The 17,525-nt window shown below is 40.2% G+C and overlaps 1 protein-coding gene and 1 long non-coding RNA gene across 2 annotated transcripts; one reads left to right on the forward strand and one right to left on the reverse strand.

The window, feature by feature from the left end:
• The first annotated feature begins 3,033 nt into the window (after positions 1-3,033).
• Positions 3,034-8,710, forward strand: LOC116224089. Its single transcript, XR_004165422.2, has 3 exons — positions 3,034-3,150; positions 8,410-8,499; positions 8,666-8,710. It is a non-coding gene; the product is annotated as an uncharacterized LOC116224089 (long non-coding RNA).
• A 1,223-nt stretch (positions 8,711-9,933) lies between these two features.
• On the reverse strand, positions 9,934-16,689 carry LOC105900811 (heat shock 70 kDa protein 12A-like). The gene is made up of 4 exons (XM_012828184.2): positions 16,423-16,689; positions 15,944-16,168; positions 11,082-11,253; positions 9,934-10,976 (listed from the first exon to the last, which is right to left on the reverse strand). The coding sequence occupies exons 1-4, from the start codon at positions 16,687-16,689 to the stop codon at positions 9,934-9,936; spliced, it is 1,707 nt and encodes a 568-aa protein (XP_012683638.2).
• Positions 16,690-17,525: the final 836 nt, after the last annotated feature.

Consider the following 17,525-nt stretch of genomic DNA (forward strand, 5'->3'; position numbering starts at 1 on the left):
GGGATCTGCTGGTTGTGTTACGTGCTCTCACAGGGCCTCCGTTCGAGCCCCTGGAGACGGTGGACATAAAGTTTGTCTCTTTAAAGGCCGCGCTGCTACTGGAGTTACCGTTAGCAAAGCGCGTTGGTGACATGCAAGCCCTGTCCGTCAGCCCATCGTGCATTCAGTTCTCGATCGCTGGTGACAGAGTGGCTATGCGACCTAATGCTGCTTGCACACCTAAAGTGGTGGCAACCCCATTCCGCAGTCAGGTGATTGAATTAGCAGTTTTCTCGCCTCCTCCTTATGCGTCAGCAGAGGAGGAACGTTTGAATAAGCTCTGTCCAGTACGCGCTCTCCGCTGTTATGTAGAGCGCACTGGGGCTTCCAGACAATCAGATCAGCTATTTGTGTGCTTTGGTGCACGTGCAAAAGGCAGACCTCTATCAAAACCGAGCCTCACCCGTTGGATAGTAGAGGCTATCGTGTTGTCTTATAAGAGCTTGTCTTTAGATCCCCCGGAAAAGTTGCATGCGCACTCTACGCGGGGGGTCTCGTCTTCCTGGGCCTTACTAAAGGGAGTCTCAGTGGAAGATATTTGCAAAGCTGCAAGCTGGAGTTCTCGCCACACTTACATTAGATTCTATATGTTAGATGTGGCTGAACCTAGCTTTCTACATGGGGTTCTACAGGCGGGCGATCTCTGAATCCCCTGGCCTGAGAACAATATAATGATGAGTGTGTTCATTAGTGTCTACGTGTTATGTTGCACATGAACCATCCCAGGGTGGTTTCCTTCAGGATCACTGATCCCTGCCGCCTATGTTAAAGGATGCCCTGTAAAATGTTCACCACCAGCTGCTGTATGAACCTCTAGGAGGGCAAAGGCAATGAATAAAGTTGGTGTGTGTGATTGGCTGCCACTGTACTATCAGGCGGAAATGTATACGGTCCCATTCTGTTATATCGCAGTACACTGCGATAAGGAACGTCTCGGTTACTTACCTAACCTCGGTTCCTTAAGCAGGGACCAGATATAACAAGTTTAGCGTGTACAGCGTTGTCTTGGTTTGATACTTCTTGCTCAGTTTTCTTTCCAAGGATATATTCGTGTCACGCTGCTGAATTCATAAGCTCCTGAGGGGGCGGGCTCAGGAGAGAGCGCGTACGAATCGCAGCCTTTCAGGCGTGAATGGATAAATGCTTCGATTTGGGCCCATGACTGACGTCATGTACCATTCTGTTATATCTGCTCCCTGCTTAAGGAACCGAGGTTACGTAAGTAACCAAGATGTTTTGACAGTTGATAATAACAATTGCCCAAATAGACAAGGATATTTAAACCAATCACATATTAATTAATTTTTTCTTGATTAATGTCATGCGTAGTCTGTCCTATAGTCCATTCTGCAATGAGTTTACTAGCTAGCTATCGATAGCTAGTATAACTTAGCTAGGATATGCTACCTCATAGTTAGCTAAGGTTAGCTAGCTAAAAGTTTGCCAAGGCTAACGGGAGGCTTAAATCGATTACTAAATTAAATTACTAGCTAGCTATCCAAGCTGACACAACCTATACACTCGACTGCCCCTTTGAAGTTAACTTAACGTCGGCTAATATATTCTAATAACTAGTTATCATTGACAGTTACTAGCTAAGTTACCAAACCCCTTTCTTGTCTTAAATTGAGCAGTTGCTGGTGTGAGCTACAGTATGAGAGCTAGCAAAGCCATTTCTAGCTCTGCTTCACAATATTGCTGCCTAGTGTTATAAGTTAATGTAATACATACATGTTAATAAAGTATCAGACATAAACAGGATACAACACACCAGTAACCAATTGATATTATGTGTTAATATACCGAAAATGTCAGTAAATCGAGGTGGTGCTGCTGTCTGTCCCGTGGAAGACCATTCAAACAGGTTGCCAGCAGTGGGTTTATTGCGAGCTACTTATACCAAGTGATCACATGCCGGCGAGATCGTCGTAACCCTCTTTTTATATGGCTCTGGCCCATTGGTTGGGAATCGTCGCTCTCATTTGCATGAAGTTAAGCGTGTCATCATGCTATGTTCACATCGTGCAGTCGCGACCCCGTCACTTGTTTCCATATGAAATCTATGGTATGCTTCACTTCTTCGCGCTGTTCTCCTGTGTATTGACAACAGCCCGTCACTCGCGCACTATGCTCGTAAATAATTTTTCAAGTTCGCACATACCTATTTTTAGGCGCAAATGCGAGTGAAATACTCGCACTGTAGAGCCCTGATAGTGGTGAAGAGGAAAAAAACACGGTGCACGAGAGGATGGTTTTTGTAAAAAAAATATATATATTTGTAGTTATTTGGCTTCAACACCAAACATATATAGAAAACAAAGAAACATAAATAAGTACTTAAACAGTACTCAAAAACTAGCTTACTAGTTTTAAACAGCAATCCAAAAATATTCCACAAGTATTTCAATAGCATACCTCACATCAAGCAAGTACTCCTTCTCTACCTGCTTTCTTAAGACATTGCTAGAGAAAGAGGCTTTGCATTCTTCTTACTTGCAGCGCTAGTAGCAGAAGCCCCCTTCACACTTTTTTTTCGTCTTCAGCGGCATGATGTTCACTGTTCAGAACAACTGAATCCACTATGATTTCCTAGCGTTTTATACCCGTTTGACCATAAAACCCACACGCCAGCAAAACGCTATTCTGTCGTTATTCACACGTTAGTCATACGCTCAACACGCTCGTCTAATGTTGACTAATCGTTCGTCGCGCGCCAGTCACACGCCAGATGTGTCCACCTCACCCTAGAACGCTCGAAAATTGAACGATTAGAACGTTCAGAGAACGTTGACCACAACGTTATGGTGTGACGGGGCCTTGACTTACAGATATCGATAGTAACGTTACTTAGTCTATTCTAGACGATTAGGTTAAGTAGTTGAAGTTAACTGCCCTATTATGTCTCTTTTAGGCCTAATTAAAAAACGTCAATAAACAAAGGTACGTCTCATTCAAACGCTGCCTAATCGCCTCTACATGTTATGTTCACGTTCCTCAAGGAACCACTTGCTTACTGGAAACCAGCGTGTGAGATGGCCCAAACCAGGGGAAATCTTTCTACGTGTGCGCAGCTCGCCAGGGTACACCTTGCGGTTTCACTCATCCTGCAGAGTGAGTTTATGTTTTAATGATTTGGCCCTTTTCAAGTAATGCCATCTGTACACTATTTAGTAGGTTGTGAAACTCTATGAAACTAGAAAATGCATTTCCTGAAGGAAATAACACTGCATGAAATGCAAAAGTTAAGAAAGGAAGAAGAAAAGAAAGAAGAGTGAAAGATTGAAAGAAGAAAGGAAAGAAGAGTGAAGCTAGGAAAGAAGAGTGGAAGAAGGAAAGAAGAAAAGAAAGAAGGGAAAGAAGAGTGGAAGAAGGAAAGAAAAAAGAAAGAGTCGAAGAAGGAAAGAAGAGTGGAAGAAGGAAAGAAGAAAAGAAAGAAGAGTGGAAGAAGGAAAGAAGAGTGGAAGGAGGAAAGAAGAGTGGAAGAAGGAAAGAAGAAAGAAAAGAAGATTGGAAGAAGGGAAGAAGAGTGGAAGAAGGAAAGAAGAGAGAGTGAAGAGGGAAAATATTGAAAGAAGGAGAGAAAATGGAGTGAAGCAGAGAGATGGAGTGTGAAAGAAAGTAGAGTGAGAGGGATAGAGAGAAAAAAAAGTAGAGTATGGAAGGTGTCTTAAAGGGGCCATATTATGAAAATTCCACTTTTTTAGTGCTTCTCCACGTTAATTTGGGTATCTGGCATGTCTACCAACCCAAAACCGCTGGAAAAAAAACCATTGGCGATCTTTGTTATGGTTCCTCTTGGTCAGAAACGTCATGATTTAGTCTACGAATGAGATTCCCGTGTCTTGGCCTGTCACAAGACATTGGGAGGTTCCCTACATGGCCTTGGCCCACCCCCCACCTCATCCCCAGCCCCCGCCCCCCCCTCTACTCTATATACTATACTCTGAATAGCTAGCTAGCAGCATGCAGCAAACGAAGCAGCAAACAAAGTCCTCAAGATGCGCTGTGGTCGGCTGCACAGATCCTCACAGATCTATACATCATGTTCCAGCCTCAGAAGAGACAAGAGCGAAATGGATTGATTTCATTTTTGAAGGCAATGTCCCGGAAAGAATTGGCAAAATTCTGTTTGTGTGCGCAAACCATTTTGAATTGGACTGTTTTGCCAACCTGGGTGAATATAACGCTGGACTCGCAACAAGATTGACCTTGCAAGCGGGTTCAGTACCATCTATCCGTCGCATTTCAGACGAGGGAAATGTAAGTATTTTTTTTAAATAATTCTGGTACGTGCATTGACCATTTAGTGTGGGTGGTTAGGGACGTTAGGAATGTTGATGGGGGATGTTAGCATTGTTGCGTTTTGGGGAACTAGTATGTGTAATTTTCGCGAACAATAACCTTTAGTTAAAAAATAACTATAACTTTTTTAACATTAGCGTGTAAGACCTTGCCTCGGAGCCAGCTGGTGTATATAGCTGTAGCAGTTAAAAGTTCGCTAGAAATGTGGCCAATGTGTTGAATTTTTCTGTTGGCAATGTGATGCATTAGGCTAGTCATGTCTGCCTTGTACAGCAGTTCGTTTGGATGTAATAGGTGTGATAATTTACGTTTGCATGGGTATATAGTGCCTACCGCAAACAGCAAGAACATTTCTGTGAACTATTTGTTAGGACTTCGAGATGTTAACACTAAAATAACCTGGCAGTGAAATTATAGGCTTTGTGTAAAACTTAGCGACATTAGCATCTTGTAGTGTGTAGGAGCCAGCTGATGTATATCAATCGCTAAAGATATGGCCAACGAATTTTTGTGTGAACAGTTAGGCTAGCCTATTTTAATCTAGGCTTACTTATACAGTAGATAGTTCGTTTGGATGTCTATGGAGAGGAATTTGTGTCGAAGTATATAATGTCTTTATGAAAAATAGTTATCATCCAAAAAGCATTCCTTTGTGAAAATGCTTGTGTTGGGGTGGAGGTGTTAATAGTCTGCCTGCAAATATGATTCAAGGCAATTAGCCCTCCTGTTGACACCTTCGACACAACAATGATGGGGTCATACATGTTAAATGGGCACTTTTTTTGTTCATGAACGATGTGTTTAGCAGCTAAGAGACTCACCTGCATTTACCAAAACATGCTGCTTACTGTTCATATCACTTGTATCTTATACCATACTGTATATATTCTATTTATACATTTTTATATTACCACTTTGCACATACTCTGCACTCTTCTGATTTTGCACTTCTGGTTAGATGCTAACTGCATTTCGTTGCCTCAGTACAATTTATATGTATAAATACATATATATAAACAAACCTAATAACCAATGCCATAATCATTTTGAATCTATAGTTATGTTTTCCCCCTTTTTTTTACAGGGATACCAGCCTTCAGCAGATTAGAGAAGGTGTTGACCAACAAGAGGGTTCTGAAAGATGTGGGGAAGCTGAGCCCTCACTACCAGACCTCGTCGTTGGAGTCTTTCCACAGCGTCATTCTGCGTTTTGCGCCCAAAAACGTAGTCTTTCCTTTTCTTGGAATGTTATGCAGGTAACAGTACGATAATTTTTTCAAAGAAATGTATACCTATTATGTATTATACAAACTATTATACACGCATACACACATGCTCTTATAAGTATTATTTTCTCCCCAAAGACTCTACCTGGCAGTCCTGCATTTCAATGAAAATGCTGGGCGTCCCCAAGCAACAAGTTCAGCTGGTGAGCCGCTATTTAAAGTGAACTTCCCAAAATACAAGAAGGGCGAGTGCACTGCAAAGCCGGTGAAAGCAGAGCTCAACCTTCCGTGAGTCACAGGCTTTATTTGAAATTCCACCAAGTCAAACAATGTACAAACAGTATGTGAAACTTAAATAACATATACATTAACTGCTGTCTTTAAATGGTCTTCATAATAAATAGAATAATATAATTGCAAAATAATTATAAAAATAAAACAATAAATACAATATAAACAATAAATAAAAACAATGTAAAAGTTTTTGATTTTTTTTTTGTATTACAGAGTACGTGGATAACCTGTTGGACCTCATCTTTCACGAGGTTTTTCAGAACCCGGCCCCATATGTGAATGAGGTGCTGAAGATCCCAATACCCGCGGATCTCTCTGCCCAGTTTGAGAAACCTGACAAGCGGGAAGTTGTAGCCAGCTATGTGTCAAGGTTCAATCGAGGGCAGGTCTGAACCCCGTATACCTTCCTTGAGCATCAGGGAACACTCTTCGTATCTGGAGCACAACGCAGGACGGCAGGACCACCCTGATTCTCCGGCCCAGATAGCCCCAACACCAGCTAACAAAGCTTCTGTACGCCAAATACCTGTAACGTCTAAGCAAAGTTTACATTGTATAAGAGAATAAAAGGTGATACACATATATAAATTATTCCTTTGTTTACAGTATGGCTACAGATGGCACAAAGTGTAATTTTGTAATCAATGTTTTTATTATACTTTTTTTTGTATTTATTACATATGTACCAGCTATTACATTTAATAACTATGTTTAAAAAGCACTGTGGCATTCTTTCTAGCAATCTTTCTGACAATAAAAGTGTATAGAAACAGTTTTGTGTGCCTTTAGTGTTTGATAAGTAACATGTCAACATTTGACGCGTGTAAAATGAGCAGTTAGCAAAGTAATACAGAGGGAAGGGTCATTTATTGTATTTTTTTCCTCAGTCATATTTGTATTGCAGAAATGACTAACTCATGCATAAAAAAAAACGTACTGCTCTATTCCTCTTAGACGTAAAGGCCCATAATCTGCCCTATAAACATTCGATGCATTCTGTAGTGAGTACACGTTCAAACACACAGGTTCAAGGCCTGGGTGATCGACCATACATGTAGTTGGGTTCTGAAGCTGCGGTAGTCTTCTTGTAACCTTGAATATTGAAAGTGTAAGTGACATGGAATATAAAACAGATGATGACTTCATATTTACAGTGCCATTCAAAATGAATTCACACTACCTGTGGTATCTCCCTGCAGCATACATGCTCAGGCTCCGTAGGCATTTGATCACACTTGCCACAAATACACCTGTATAAACAGTTTTAAAAAGTGACAACTTTGCAGGTGAAGTTTATTTGAAAGTTGTGTTCATATTACAGACATAAGTCATCAAATAAGTCATAAGTCATCAAATACAACGATTTAATAAGTAAACAAGGTTTAAACGCTAATTAATGGAGGTAAAAACGTTACCCCCACCCCTGCTTGGTCAATTACTGTTGTAAGATAACACTTTAGTTTACAGATGGAACTTTACTCATGTAGCATTTATATCTTCATGGCGTTCCCGTTACTTGCATTTACACAAACACTTTCACAAACAGTAACTTACATAAACACACTGTATTTGCTACATACTCATACATGCACAAACTATTCACGTACTCGAATCTCTAGCACCACTATGCTCTCAAAACCGCTAACAAGACTGTGAGACCTTAGCCAATGTACAAACACATTTTTTTTTAGAAGTGACAAAGTTAACTTACCATTCAGAAACGTCCTGTTGAGCCCTAACTTCTCGAACTTGTTCGGAGCCTCTTCTTGTTCAGGGTCTGACTGGTTCAAAACGATATGGTTGCACGACGCTATCTTCATCTGCAGTAGCCATATTTCTACAAGGATAATGGCTAGCTGTGCAGGCAGCAGCTAGGCGAGCGCATCTCGTGGAGGAGGGGGGAGCTGGCTCATTAGCATTTAAAGGAACAGGCACTCAAAACAGGTCAATCTGTGGGGAGGTGTTTTTGACAGGGTAAAAAGGGTGCTGTTTGAAATGATTCTTGTGGTATTTTGACCAAAATATGTTACAAACATTTCATTGAGACCCCAAGGAACCATATCAACTTGTGGAAAAATGGGCATACGATGGCTCCTTTAATATTCCTAGTTACAGTTGAATGGAGAGGGACAAAGAGAAGAGGAGCCTTGGAACCTTGGCGCAGGTGTCAGTGAAGCACAGGTGCAAGCCAGTTTAATGACCCTATTATGATGTCATAATGGCCCAAAGAAAGTCAATGGGAAAATTTGTATTCGTTTTTCTTTAATATCTTTAAAAGTATAAAGTTTAGAAAAATGAAAAATACATAGCATAAGTGTCCTTTACAAGACCTACGCGCCAAAGTTTGAACGGAGTTTTTAAGTTAAGCGGTTCGAGCTGAATTAAGTGCAGAAGTCGGTACAAAGAAGAAGAAGAAGAAGAAGAAGTATAAGAAACGAAGGAATAACAATACAGGGCATTTCATGCACTGTAACTATATGAAAGTCACTCACCTGCTTCTAAGCTGGACGACGACAATGATGATGATACTGATACTCCTTTTCCACAGCATTCCTCCCTCTCACTGTTTGCACCATGAAGACTCTGTAGTTGAACTCCAGGCTCTGATTAAGTCTGTCGACAAATCCCAGCGCTACAGGTGTGCGTGTGCGTGTGTGTCGTAATCGTTTGTGAGTTTGCTGTCATGATCTGTTATTCATTTACGTATATCTTTTTATTAAAATAAAATGTTTCAGTGTTTACACCTTCTATGTGTTTGTGTGATGCAATGTCTCTCTCCCTCATGACGACCTCTTTGATCCCAGGCTGTACTTCCGTTGTGCGCGGTGAATGAAGAAGGGGCAGAAGTGGTGTGGGAGTGTTCCCTGGAATTCTGTAAGTATTATGTTTTCCTCAACATTTCAGGTTATTTTGTTGGTTTCATTTGTGTAGCTCCATGAATTAAATGCTCTGTCAGTGTTCCATCCTTGTCCTGTATTTGGACTGAATGGTGTCTCTAGGGACAGCTTTTGTCTCTCTCTCTCTCTCTCTCTCTCTCTCTCCCCATCTCTCCCTCTCTCTCTCCCTCTCCATCTCACTCTCTCTCTCAATCTCACTCTCTATCTTTCAGATTTCACATTACACACATAAACACACACACCCAGCTTGCATATACATTTTTCGCCTATAGACATATATTTTTCCCTCTTATAAATTCAACGTTGATTTAAACCGTGTTTGCTATGTTTTATGTTGTTCATGGCTCGAGTCGGTTGTAACAAACCCAGTACACTTGTTGGTGCTCTAGTTGTCCGTTCTACGTGTTTGCTCAAAACAATTCTGGTGTTTGTGCAGTGATGGGTCTGCAAATAGGACACAAACAACGTTTCACTGAACAAGCCACGCACTATTTCAGCCAATCAGAACATTGCTTATTGAGCACGGAAGGGAGGAGTGCATTTTGGATTGGCTGTTTAGCTCAAATCCTTTTTGGAAGAATTTGCATGACTGTTCCTTTAATGCTGTACTGTATATAACATACTTATATACAGCACGTAATTCTTTAGCATTATGTTGTTCAGTCGTATTTCATGTTTATTTTAACCCAGAGTAGGTTAGGAGCTGAGCAAGAGAAAGGCAGTGAACACAAACAACAAAAGAATGGTCACCGTATTCTTCATTGATCATTTATTTTTTTTAAGGTACAAAGAAAGCAGTATTTAGTAATTCTTCAGTACCTAGTTATTCAGTACATTTCTGTGTAAAATATATAACATTTAATTCTCTGCACCATACATAATAACCAGGATAACATATCACATAAGATACCCTAACCTCATGTCATCTGTGTTTGTCTGGGAATAAACAATATCGCACAACCTAAATTAATTTTAGCTAAACAATGACTAAAACAGCCTTACTTCCCTTAAACCCAGCTAAAAACATTCATGCTCAACCATGCAGGACCTCTCTACATTTCATGTTAAATAAAAAACATCACAGACGATCTTCAAGCTTTGTTTTGACAGAAATCATTTTTGAGACCCTCTCTGGGTGCCTTCCAGTAATTTGATATAAAGTCATGAATCTGGTTTCACTGTGTCATAAAATCCAGCCTAACTGACTCTCGTTCGTTGGAGGTCGTGTCAGTGGCTGCAGCTTGGATCTCCGTTAATCCAAAACTAATCTCAAATTTCACCTTTCGATTTTGGCCCTTCCTTATATCAGGCATATTGACCTTGAACTGTCCAATTTCTTTCATTCCAGGCTCATCTACATACATTGCATCTGGTTTCTCTGTGCTGTAAAACCGGAAGGTCATGGCAGTCTGGTCAGTATCAACTGGACCAAACATGTACTCCACAGCCTTATTACAGACTACAGACTGACCTTTTTGGACAAATCTGTGAAAAAGATCGTCACAGTACACGTAGTCTTTCGCATAGTTTTCTCTCCTCTTCTCTACCATGTGTATCGCTGGGTCAAATGTAAGACCTTTTGAAATGCCATAGGTCAGAGCACTGACTCGTGATGCCACGATCTTGGGGTTCAGTCCAAACAGGACTGCCCCTTTTGCCACAGCCAGCTGAGCATCCACAGGACAGAGGATTCTGCACTGACCACCAAACTGCTTTTCCACTTCATCCTGAAGGATTTTACTAGATGCATAGCCCCCTACTAAGAGAATGAAGTCTACGTGGAGCTCTGGTGTGTGTAAAAGTGCTCTAATGTCCTGCACTATTTTGTCCACACTCTCCTTGAAAAACTCTTTCAGCTTTAAAAAGCTAATTTTGATAGAGCCATCTGACCATGAGACTCCCTGAACATCTGTGAAGAAGCGGCCAATGTCTTGCTTCTTCTGTGCTAAAGTGGTCAAGTTGTAATGGCTAGGAATGTAACCATCCTTCTTATTTTTGGTACATTTAAATGTAGTGAAATCAAACATCATTCTCTGCAGTTCACTGGGGTGTTTTTTTTCATAGCTGTCCCACAAACCAGAGCCAAAGGTGTCTCTGAGGAGGTTTTTGAACTTAGCATCAACAGTTCCACCACCCATATCGTTACCCGAAGCTTTGTGTAATTCCTTCAGGAGTCCTCCTTCCAAGACCTGGTGCACAGTAATGTCAACTGTTCCACCTGAAATTGAAAAGCAATGATCACCGATTGCTTGATAGCTGAGTCTGCAGTATGAAAGGTAAAGTTTGCTCTGCACAGGATTGCTAAGAAAGATTAAGCCTGTACCTCCACAATCAACAACAATGTACTGTGTTCCAGGTTTTTCCTCCAGTATTTCGTTGTCAAGTCCCTCTGAGATGAAGCCATCACTGGGGAGCTGCTTGCACCACAATGAGGCTGACTCTGGCTCTAGCGCGATGATGAGCTTTGATGAGTCTGTTTCAGCGACCAGGCCTCCCTAAAAAAATTACAATAAATAGGCATCTAGACAAGTACAGTGTCAGGCTGGAGTCAGGGATTGAACCTGGGCCGCTGGATTAGTGTGAAAAGACTATTATTTCCAAAACTAGTCATACATCTAGTAATACGGAATATCAAGACGATATTAGAAGAAAAAGAAATTTCCAGAAGCATAGAAGATCCAGAAAAACAGGTCCCAGAACAAGTCAAAAACAGCTCAAGCATCTAACTGCTACAAAGTAGAGGGCAAACTAAGAGAATCCAGAAATTTCACGGGTAAGACAAGCAGTAGCTCCAGCATAGTGACCCACAAGTACACAGAACACTAAGACACAGTGAAGAGATTGCAAAAAGCCAGGTATAAATACTTAGGGTGATAAGTCATGTCACTGTCTGATGACCAGGGCCCTATTCCTCGTACGTGGTTCAACTAAGTCAATCAAATGTCCTATTAGCCAGTTTAAATTAACGCGATGATTGAAGAAAGGTTATCTCGGTTCCTCCAAGGCTGATCCGCGCTCAAACAATGTCGTTAATTTGAACCAGACTTCAGTTATCAGGGTAATTGCACATGCCCGTCCTACTTCAAAAGGGGGAAGCGTCGATCACCAAAACCATGATTTTGTAATGGTACAATGGCTACTAAACTTAAAGAAAGAGCTTCCTTTTTCTCCGCTGGCGAGCAGGAGATGATAATGAACCATTATGAAGAATACAAGACCATAATCATGGCAAAATCCACCACCGCCACCGCTGCAAGAGCAAGACAAGAAGCATGGAAAAATATCGCAGACAAGTTAAATGCGTTAGTGTTGGGAAAATGTATAGGCTAATTTGAATTGCCTCATTACCCCAATCAATCAGATCATATTTCTTTAAATGTGCCTGCTGGCAGTAGGCATAATGGAATGAATCATCGAATGAGATCTTGCTAGCGAAAATAATCTCAACTCTTTCAGAATAAGTAGATAAAAACAAACGCAAAGAGTATCTAATTGATACGAATTAATAGATACTTATGAGCAGGGGCGGCTTGTCCATAAGGGTGATTGGGGCAGCGCACTGCCTAAAAAAAAATAGTTGTATGAACTAGGGCTGTGGAATGATTACGGAATGATTACAAATTTTTATCAAATTAATCACAGGTTTCTGTGGATTAATCATGATTAATCACATATTACCAATTTTCTCTGTATATTTTTGTGAGAACAAAAAGATTTATGACAAAAGACGGATATATACATTTAACATGTTTTCTTTTTTTATTCATAAAAACAATGGTGCTGCATCTCAGCAGTTCTTTAGCAGTCATCTTTGCTATTCCATATGGAACATTAATATAATCTTCATCCTAAACAGAATTCGGCTTCTTAGCCATTGTATGGTTGAATACAACATTTTTCTTTTCTTTTTAAATCAAACAGAAATTATTTGGGCTTCTTAGCCATTGTTTTTATAGGATGGTTGAAAATGTTTCTCTTTTTTGTCAAACAACCATTAACCACACCATGACACAATCTAATGCCTCTAAAGGCCCTAGTGGTCGTTTTGTCTTCAATTGCCCAATTGCTTGCAACAGTTTGGAACTATTCTGCACATGCCTCTGCAAAGTGGCGCTCTTCTGTTTTCATGTACGTTAGTGTAAACGACTTTAACTTCCATTCGTTGGTGATTAGATGTGCAGTTACACCCAGGTAGTTATTGTTACTCACAGAGGTCCAGTGACATGTTTCGTAACAGCCAAGTCATTTTCCTTTTTTTTCTTTTCAGCTTCATACAGCTCGTGGATTTTTGTCATTATTGTGCGTCTTTGCGGTGCTTTGATGCTCGCAAAACTTCGGTGAACCCCTCATCCTCAACAATATTAATCGGTCTACAGCTTTTTGCAATCCATTTGGCAACAGTGCTAGTCAACTTGTCAAAGGCAGATTTACTCAGGGGCCTACGTTGTTAAGTGAGGGTGGTTTAGCGCATTCCACTTGAACTCCCCTCGCCGACCAACGCATTTGCTACGGTGAAACGATTAACGTCTTCCTGCAGAGTGTACATATCACTTTGGTTTTATTGAATGTTCCATCTTTGTTTTATTGGAACACAAACTTCCCATCCAGAAAGTCCTCAGGTTCATCAGATATATCCATGTTGTTTGTTTGTTTGGATAGCAGCTGCTGTCTGACTGCATTAGAAACGGCGACTAGTGCAGATTGAGTGGAATTGTGGGTATATTGGAAGCTCATTCTGCGCATGAGTTAAATGCGTAAAAAAAAATAACGCATTAATCCTGTAATTTAATCATTTTTCACAGCTCTAGTATAAACGCAATATCCTTGTAAGTCGCGTAATTGACGACATGCAAATTTAAATGTAACAATTTTTTTCTGTCGGATTCTACCACTAGACCGTCTGATCTGCCTCAGTATGTCATTGTCGAATCAGGTAACAGTCATTCAGTCAGCCTAAAGTCGTTCTTCAAATGGCCCCGCCCCTTCTGGGGCGATTTGGGGCAAAATGAAAATCGCCCCAGACCTCTCCCATTGACTCTCATGTTAAATCCTTTTTTTCACAAAACAGAGCTCTCAATGCATTCTCTATGGCTTCCGGGAGGGCTCGCCCCTCCATGTCGTGTCATAGGTAATGGACGTAAAAGCCTATACGAACGCCTACGAACGAGGCATATTCTGTCAAGATGGCTCCTGTTCAGTGCAATAACTCGATTCACTCTTTGACAGAAACTCCTTTTTAGTCGGCGTACTAATGAAGATACATTGACAACAAAACAATTAGGACTTCCTAGACCAAATGTATCCATTCAACAGGTTTTGTACAAAGGGAGGGAAATCGTACATCCAAGAATTGGAACGAAAGAAAATCGCGGTCGTGAAGTGGCTAACGCGGTCTGTATTTCATACACCACTGTCACTTTTCATAGGTTTCACAGTGTGTTTCACAGTTCGCTTCTTGCACTAACACTGAATCATTTTTTATGTGATGACTTATTTTGCTTTTGTAAGCCAATACTTTCATGATCAGTCAATAAATATAGTTGGTTTTGACTTATGTTACCCCTTCTTTATGTTGTTACTGGACATATCATGTGTCCTGTTAAGCTATGTTACATCATACAACATTTGAGACACGTGGATAATGAAAAAGTGGGATAATTGAATGTGGAGCCACATCATGTTTGCTTATGAAGGTGATATGAAAATGAGGATATATGTTCTGTATGCGCTTTTGTATCATGTACTATGTGTATATACTGTACATGTATGTGTAGATGACCATATAGAAGTAGGAGTTTGAATATGTGTGTGCAAATCTGTGTGTGGGCCTGTCAGTATCTGTCTATGTATGTACTACCACATGTCCGACAGTGGTAGAGGGGGTAGAGGTATCGTTTAGAGGAGTTGTATAGTAAGCGGAAGGTTTCTAATTCGATTCCCCACTCATCCTTAACAAATGTGTAAGTGTCCTCCTTCATATTTTATTTATTAATTATTATTTGCATTAAATGGTGAAATATTGAATAACTCAATTACCTGCAATTCCATAAAAGCCCTCTTTGATTGCATTTACTCAGACATGTCCAGGGAATGTAATGAACACATCCATACGTTTCTTAAGCGCCAAATAAACTTTACGAACAGCATGGCATGCAGCGGCTTTCACTGTACAAAAATGTACCACTCGCAAAAAAGCGCAAGGCTATGCATACAGTCTGTGAGACTGTCAATGCTCGGCTGGGCCGTGTGGAGTTCGCAATATATGGCTCGAGAAGGTCTTGTAAATAAATTATTCCTTGTCGGCAGAATCGATAGCGCTCATATAAGAAGTTATCATGATGTGATAACGGATCTTGGCAATCTCGAAGAACGTTCCCTATAAAACGCTTATCTAACTAATATAGCATCAATGGGATCTCTCAGGAAGGGAGCTGCCATTTTTTTCCGGGGGAGTGGCAAGCTTATCCAGCTCACTTAAATTAGCCTGCGCTGGAGCAGGTTCAAGTTTATGGATGTGTTGCTATGGTGATTTTGCCAAAGTTGCTTAGTGGAACCGAAAAGGCTGATTTATGTAATCTTATCCTGAAAATTATCTCGGTAACTCAGTTAGCAAGGTACGAGGAACGGGGCCTAGTGGGATATTCCACGTAAGTGGATAAGTTAACTCAGAGTAAGTGATAAACCTTCTAATAAAAGAACCCCCATTGGTTCATTCTCCTAGCAAAACAACGTCAGAGGGCTCTTCTATTAGGAGGTTTACCACTTACTGAGTTAATTTATCCAGGTTTGTCACTAAACCACGTACGTGAAATACCCCCCAGAACTGAAGCACATGGACAACAAAAACAAACACAGAGCATATAGCGACACTGGACTGAATATTCTGAGGGAGCTTTTAATGAATCAACAGGATTGTGGCAAATGGCTAAACTTATACAAACAGATCAGAGTACAGAGAAGCTGCAGTTCTACCTGACTGTCCACTCTAATAACACTAGAACCCTATACCTCTAAAAGTGGAAGTGCTGTTGTCTGTCTAGTTGGTAGAAATAGTAAGTAGGATGTGTTGGTGGACTATGTAAGGGCAACACTTTGTATGTCAGTAATGGTCAAAAGATGGCTAAATTGGTATTCAAACAGTCACAGAACCATAACGTTAGTTGAAAACAGCTTTGGCAGACTTACCTGTATTGCTGCTTCTCTCATGAATTGTTTGGCTGCAGGTTCCCAGATTGCCGGCACAGTCAGCACCCAGGTCACATCAGAAGCTCTGAATGTTCTTCCATTTGTGTGGTGCGATATCATGTCTAGAGCATGATCCTTTAGATATCGGAGACTTTCAGAGAACACTTTCATAGCCCCCATAGGCTTTCCTTCAGAGTCAGGGATCATCATGTTTCTGTTGATATTCTGAAAGTAAGATGGCAATGATTAGTTCAGAAAGTTAGCTAACAGTTTTCTATACATTTTCAATGATATGTGTTGTGGACGTCTACTGTTGTTATGTAAATCCTGATTTTAAATGCTTAATGCATAATGCATAAAAATGCTTTACCATAGACAAACAATTGCATGTAGAGTGCAACCAGTATTCTGTATAACAATATAATATACACAATATTCTGATTAAATCACCCACTGTACGGTACACACAGTGAACTTACTTTGTTGTAAAGCTGCATTTTGAAATGGTTGAAAAAGCTTTTCTTGTTTTGACCCATTCTCTTGTATGCCATCAGTGCATCATAGCCAAAATCTATGAATGTCCCGTCTTCATCAAACAAAATGCAGGTTGGAGTTTTCAGTGACTTAACAACATCACTTTCCCCCCAGTGTGGATTCAAGATAACAGAAGGGTTGGATCTCTCACAGAAGCAGTAGCCACTGTAGGCTGTACCGAAGTCTATGGCAACTACCCAAGATGTAGTCATATTTGAGAAGTGGAAAAAGATTAGCCCTGATGAGTCTGTGTTAGTCACTAAATTACTGATTCAGCAGATTTCTTTCTGATCCAGCAGATTTCTTTCTGATCCAGCATTCCACAGTGCAATGCCACAATGTGCATGTTTTCAGTCCTTCCACGGTGTTTTATAAGTCATTCATACTAGCAAAGCTCAGCCCAGTTTTGGGGAGGGATTAACACATTGCACAATGAGCTGTCACTGTGTGCACGTTGATCAACTAGGGGAATGGCTGTGGGACATTCCCAGAGGTAAGTGGCAAATAAACTTTATTTTTTAATTACTATTCTATTTACCAACGGCCTCTCAATAGTTATTTTTGTCTATATCCCCTTCTCTTCTCTAGACCATGTGATTCATGCCAAATGATGAAACAGGTATGTTTGTAGGACATAATGATAAGATTAATATTTGATTTTAAAAAACAAACAATGTTTGAATTTGATGTTACTTAAACATTGTACTGTTTGTATTTATTCATGTGACATGGATGGTTCTTAAACCGAATGGATGAAGAAGCTGAACGATATCAAGAAGAGGTGTCTGATTTAAAGTTAGTCATTCTGTAATTCTAATTAAGCTTTTTGTGTGTTTCTTTCCTTCATATGTAAGATATAGCTGACATGGCGTATAAAATGTAATGAAAGACCCTTTATTTGTAAAATAAAAAAATTACATATATGTGTTTGTGTGTACTTTATTTTGTCATATTTAAATAATATATTTTCTGAAAATAGTATATTTATTATTAATAATATAACTAGTAACATTGTATATTAATGAACTTAACTTTGCTGGGACAGGGC

The sequence above is a fragment of the Clupea harengus genome, chromosome 2 (genome assembly GCF_900700415.2).
Source record: "Clupea harengus chromosome 2, Ch_v2.0.2, whole genome shotgun sequence".
In the NCBI taxonomy this organism is placed as follows: Eukaryota; Metazoa; Chordata; class Actinopteri; order Clupeiformes; family Clupeidae; genus Clupea; species Clupea harengus.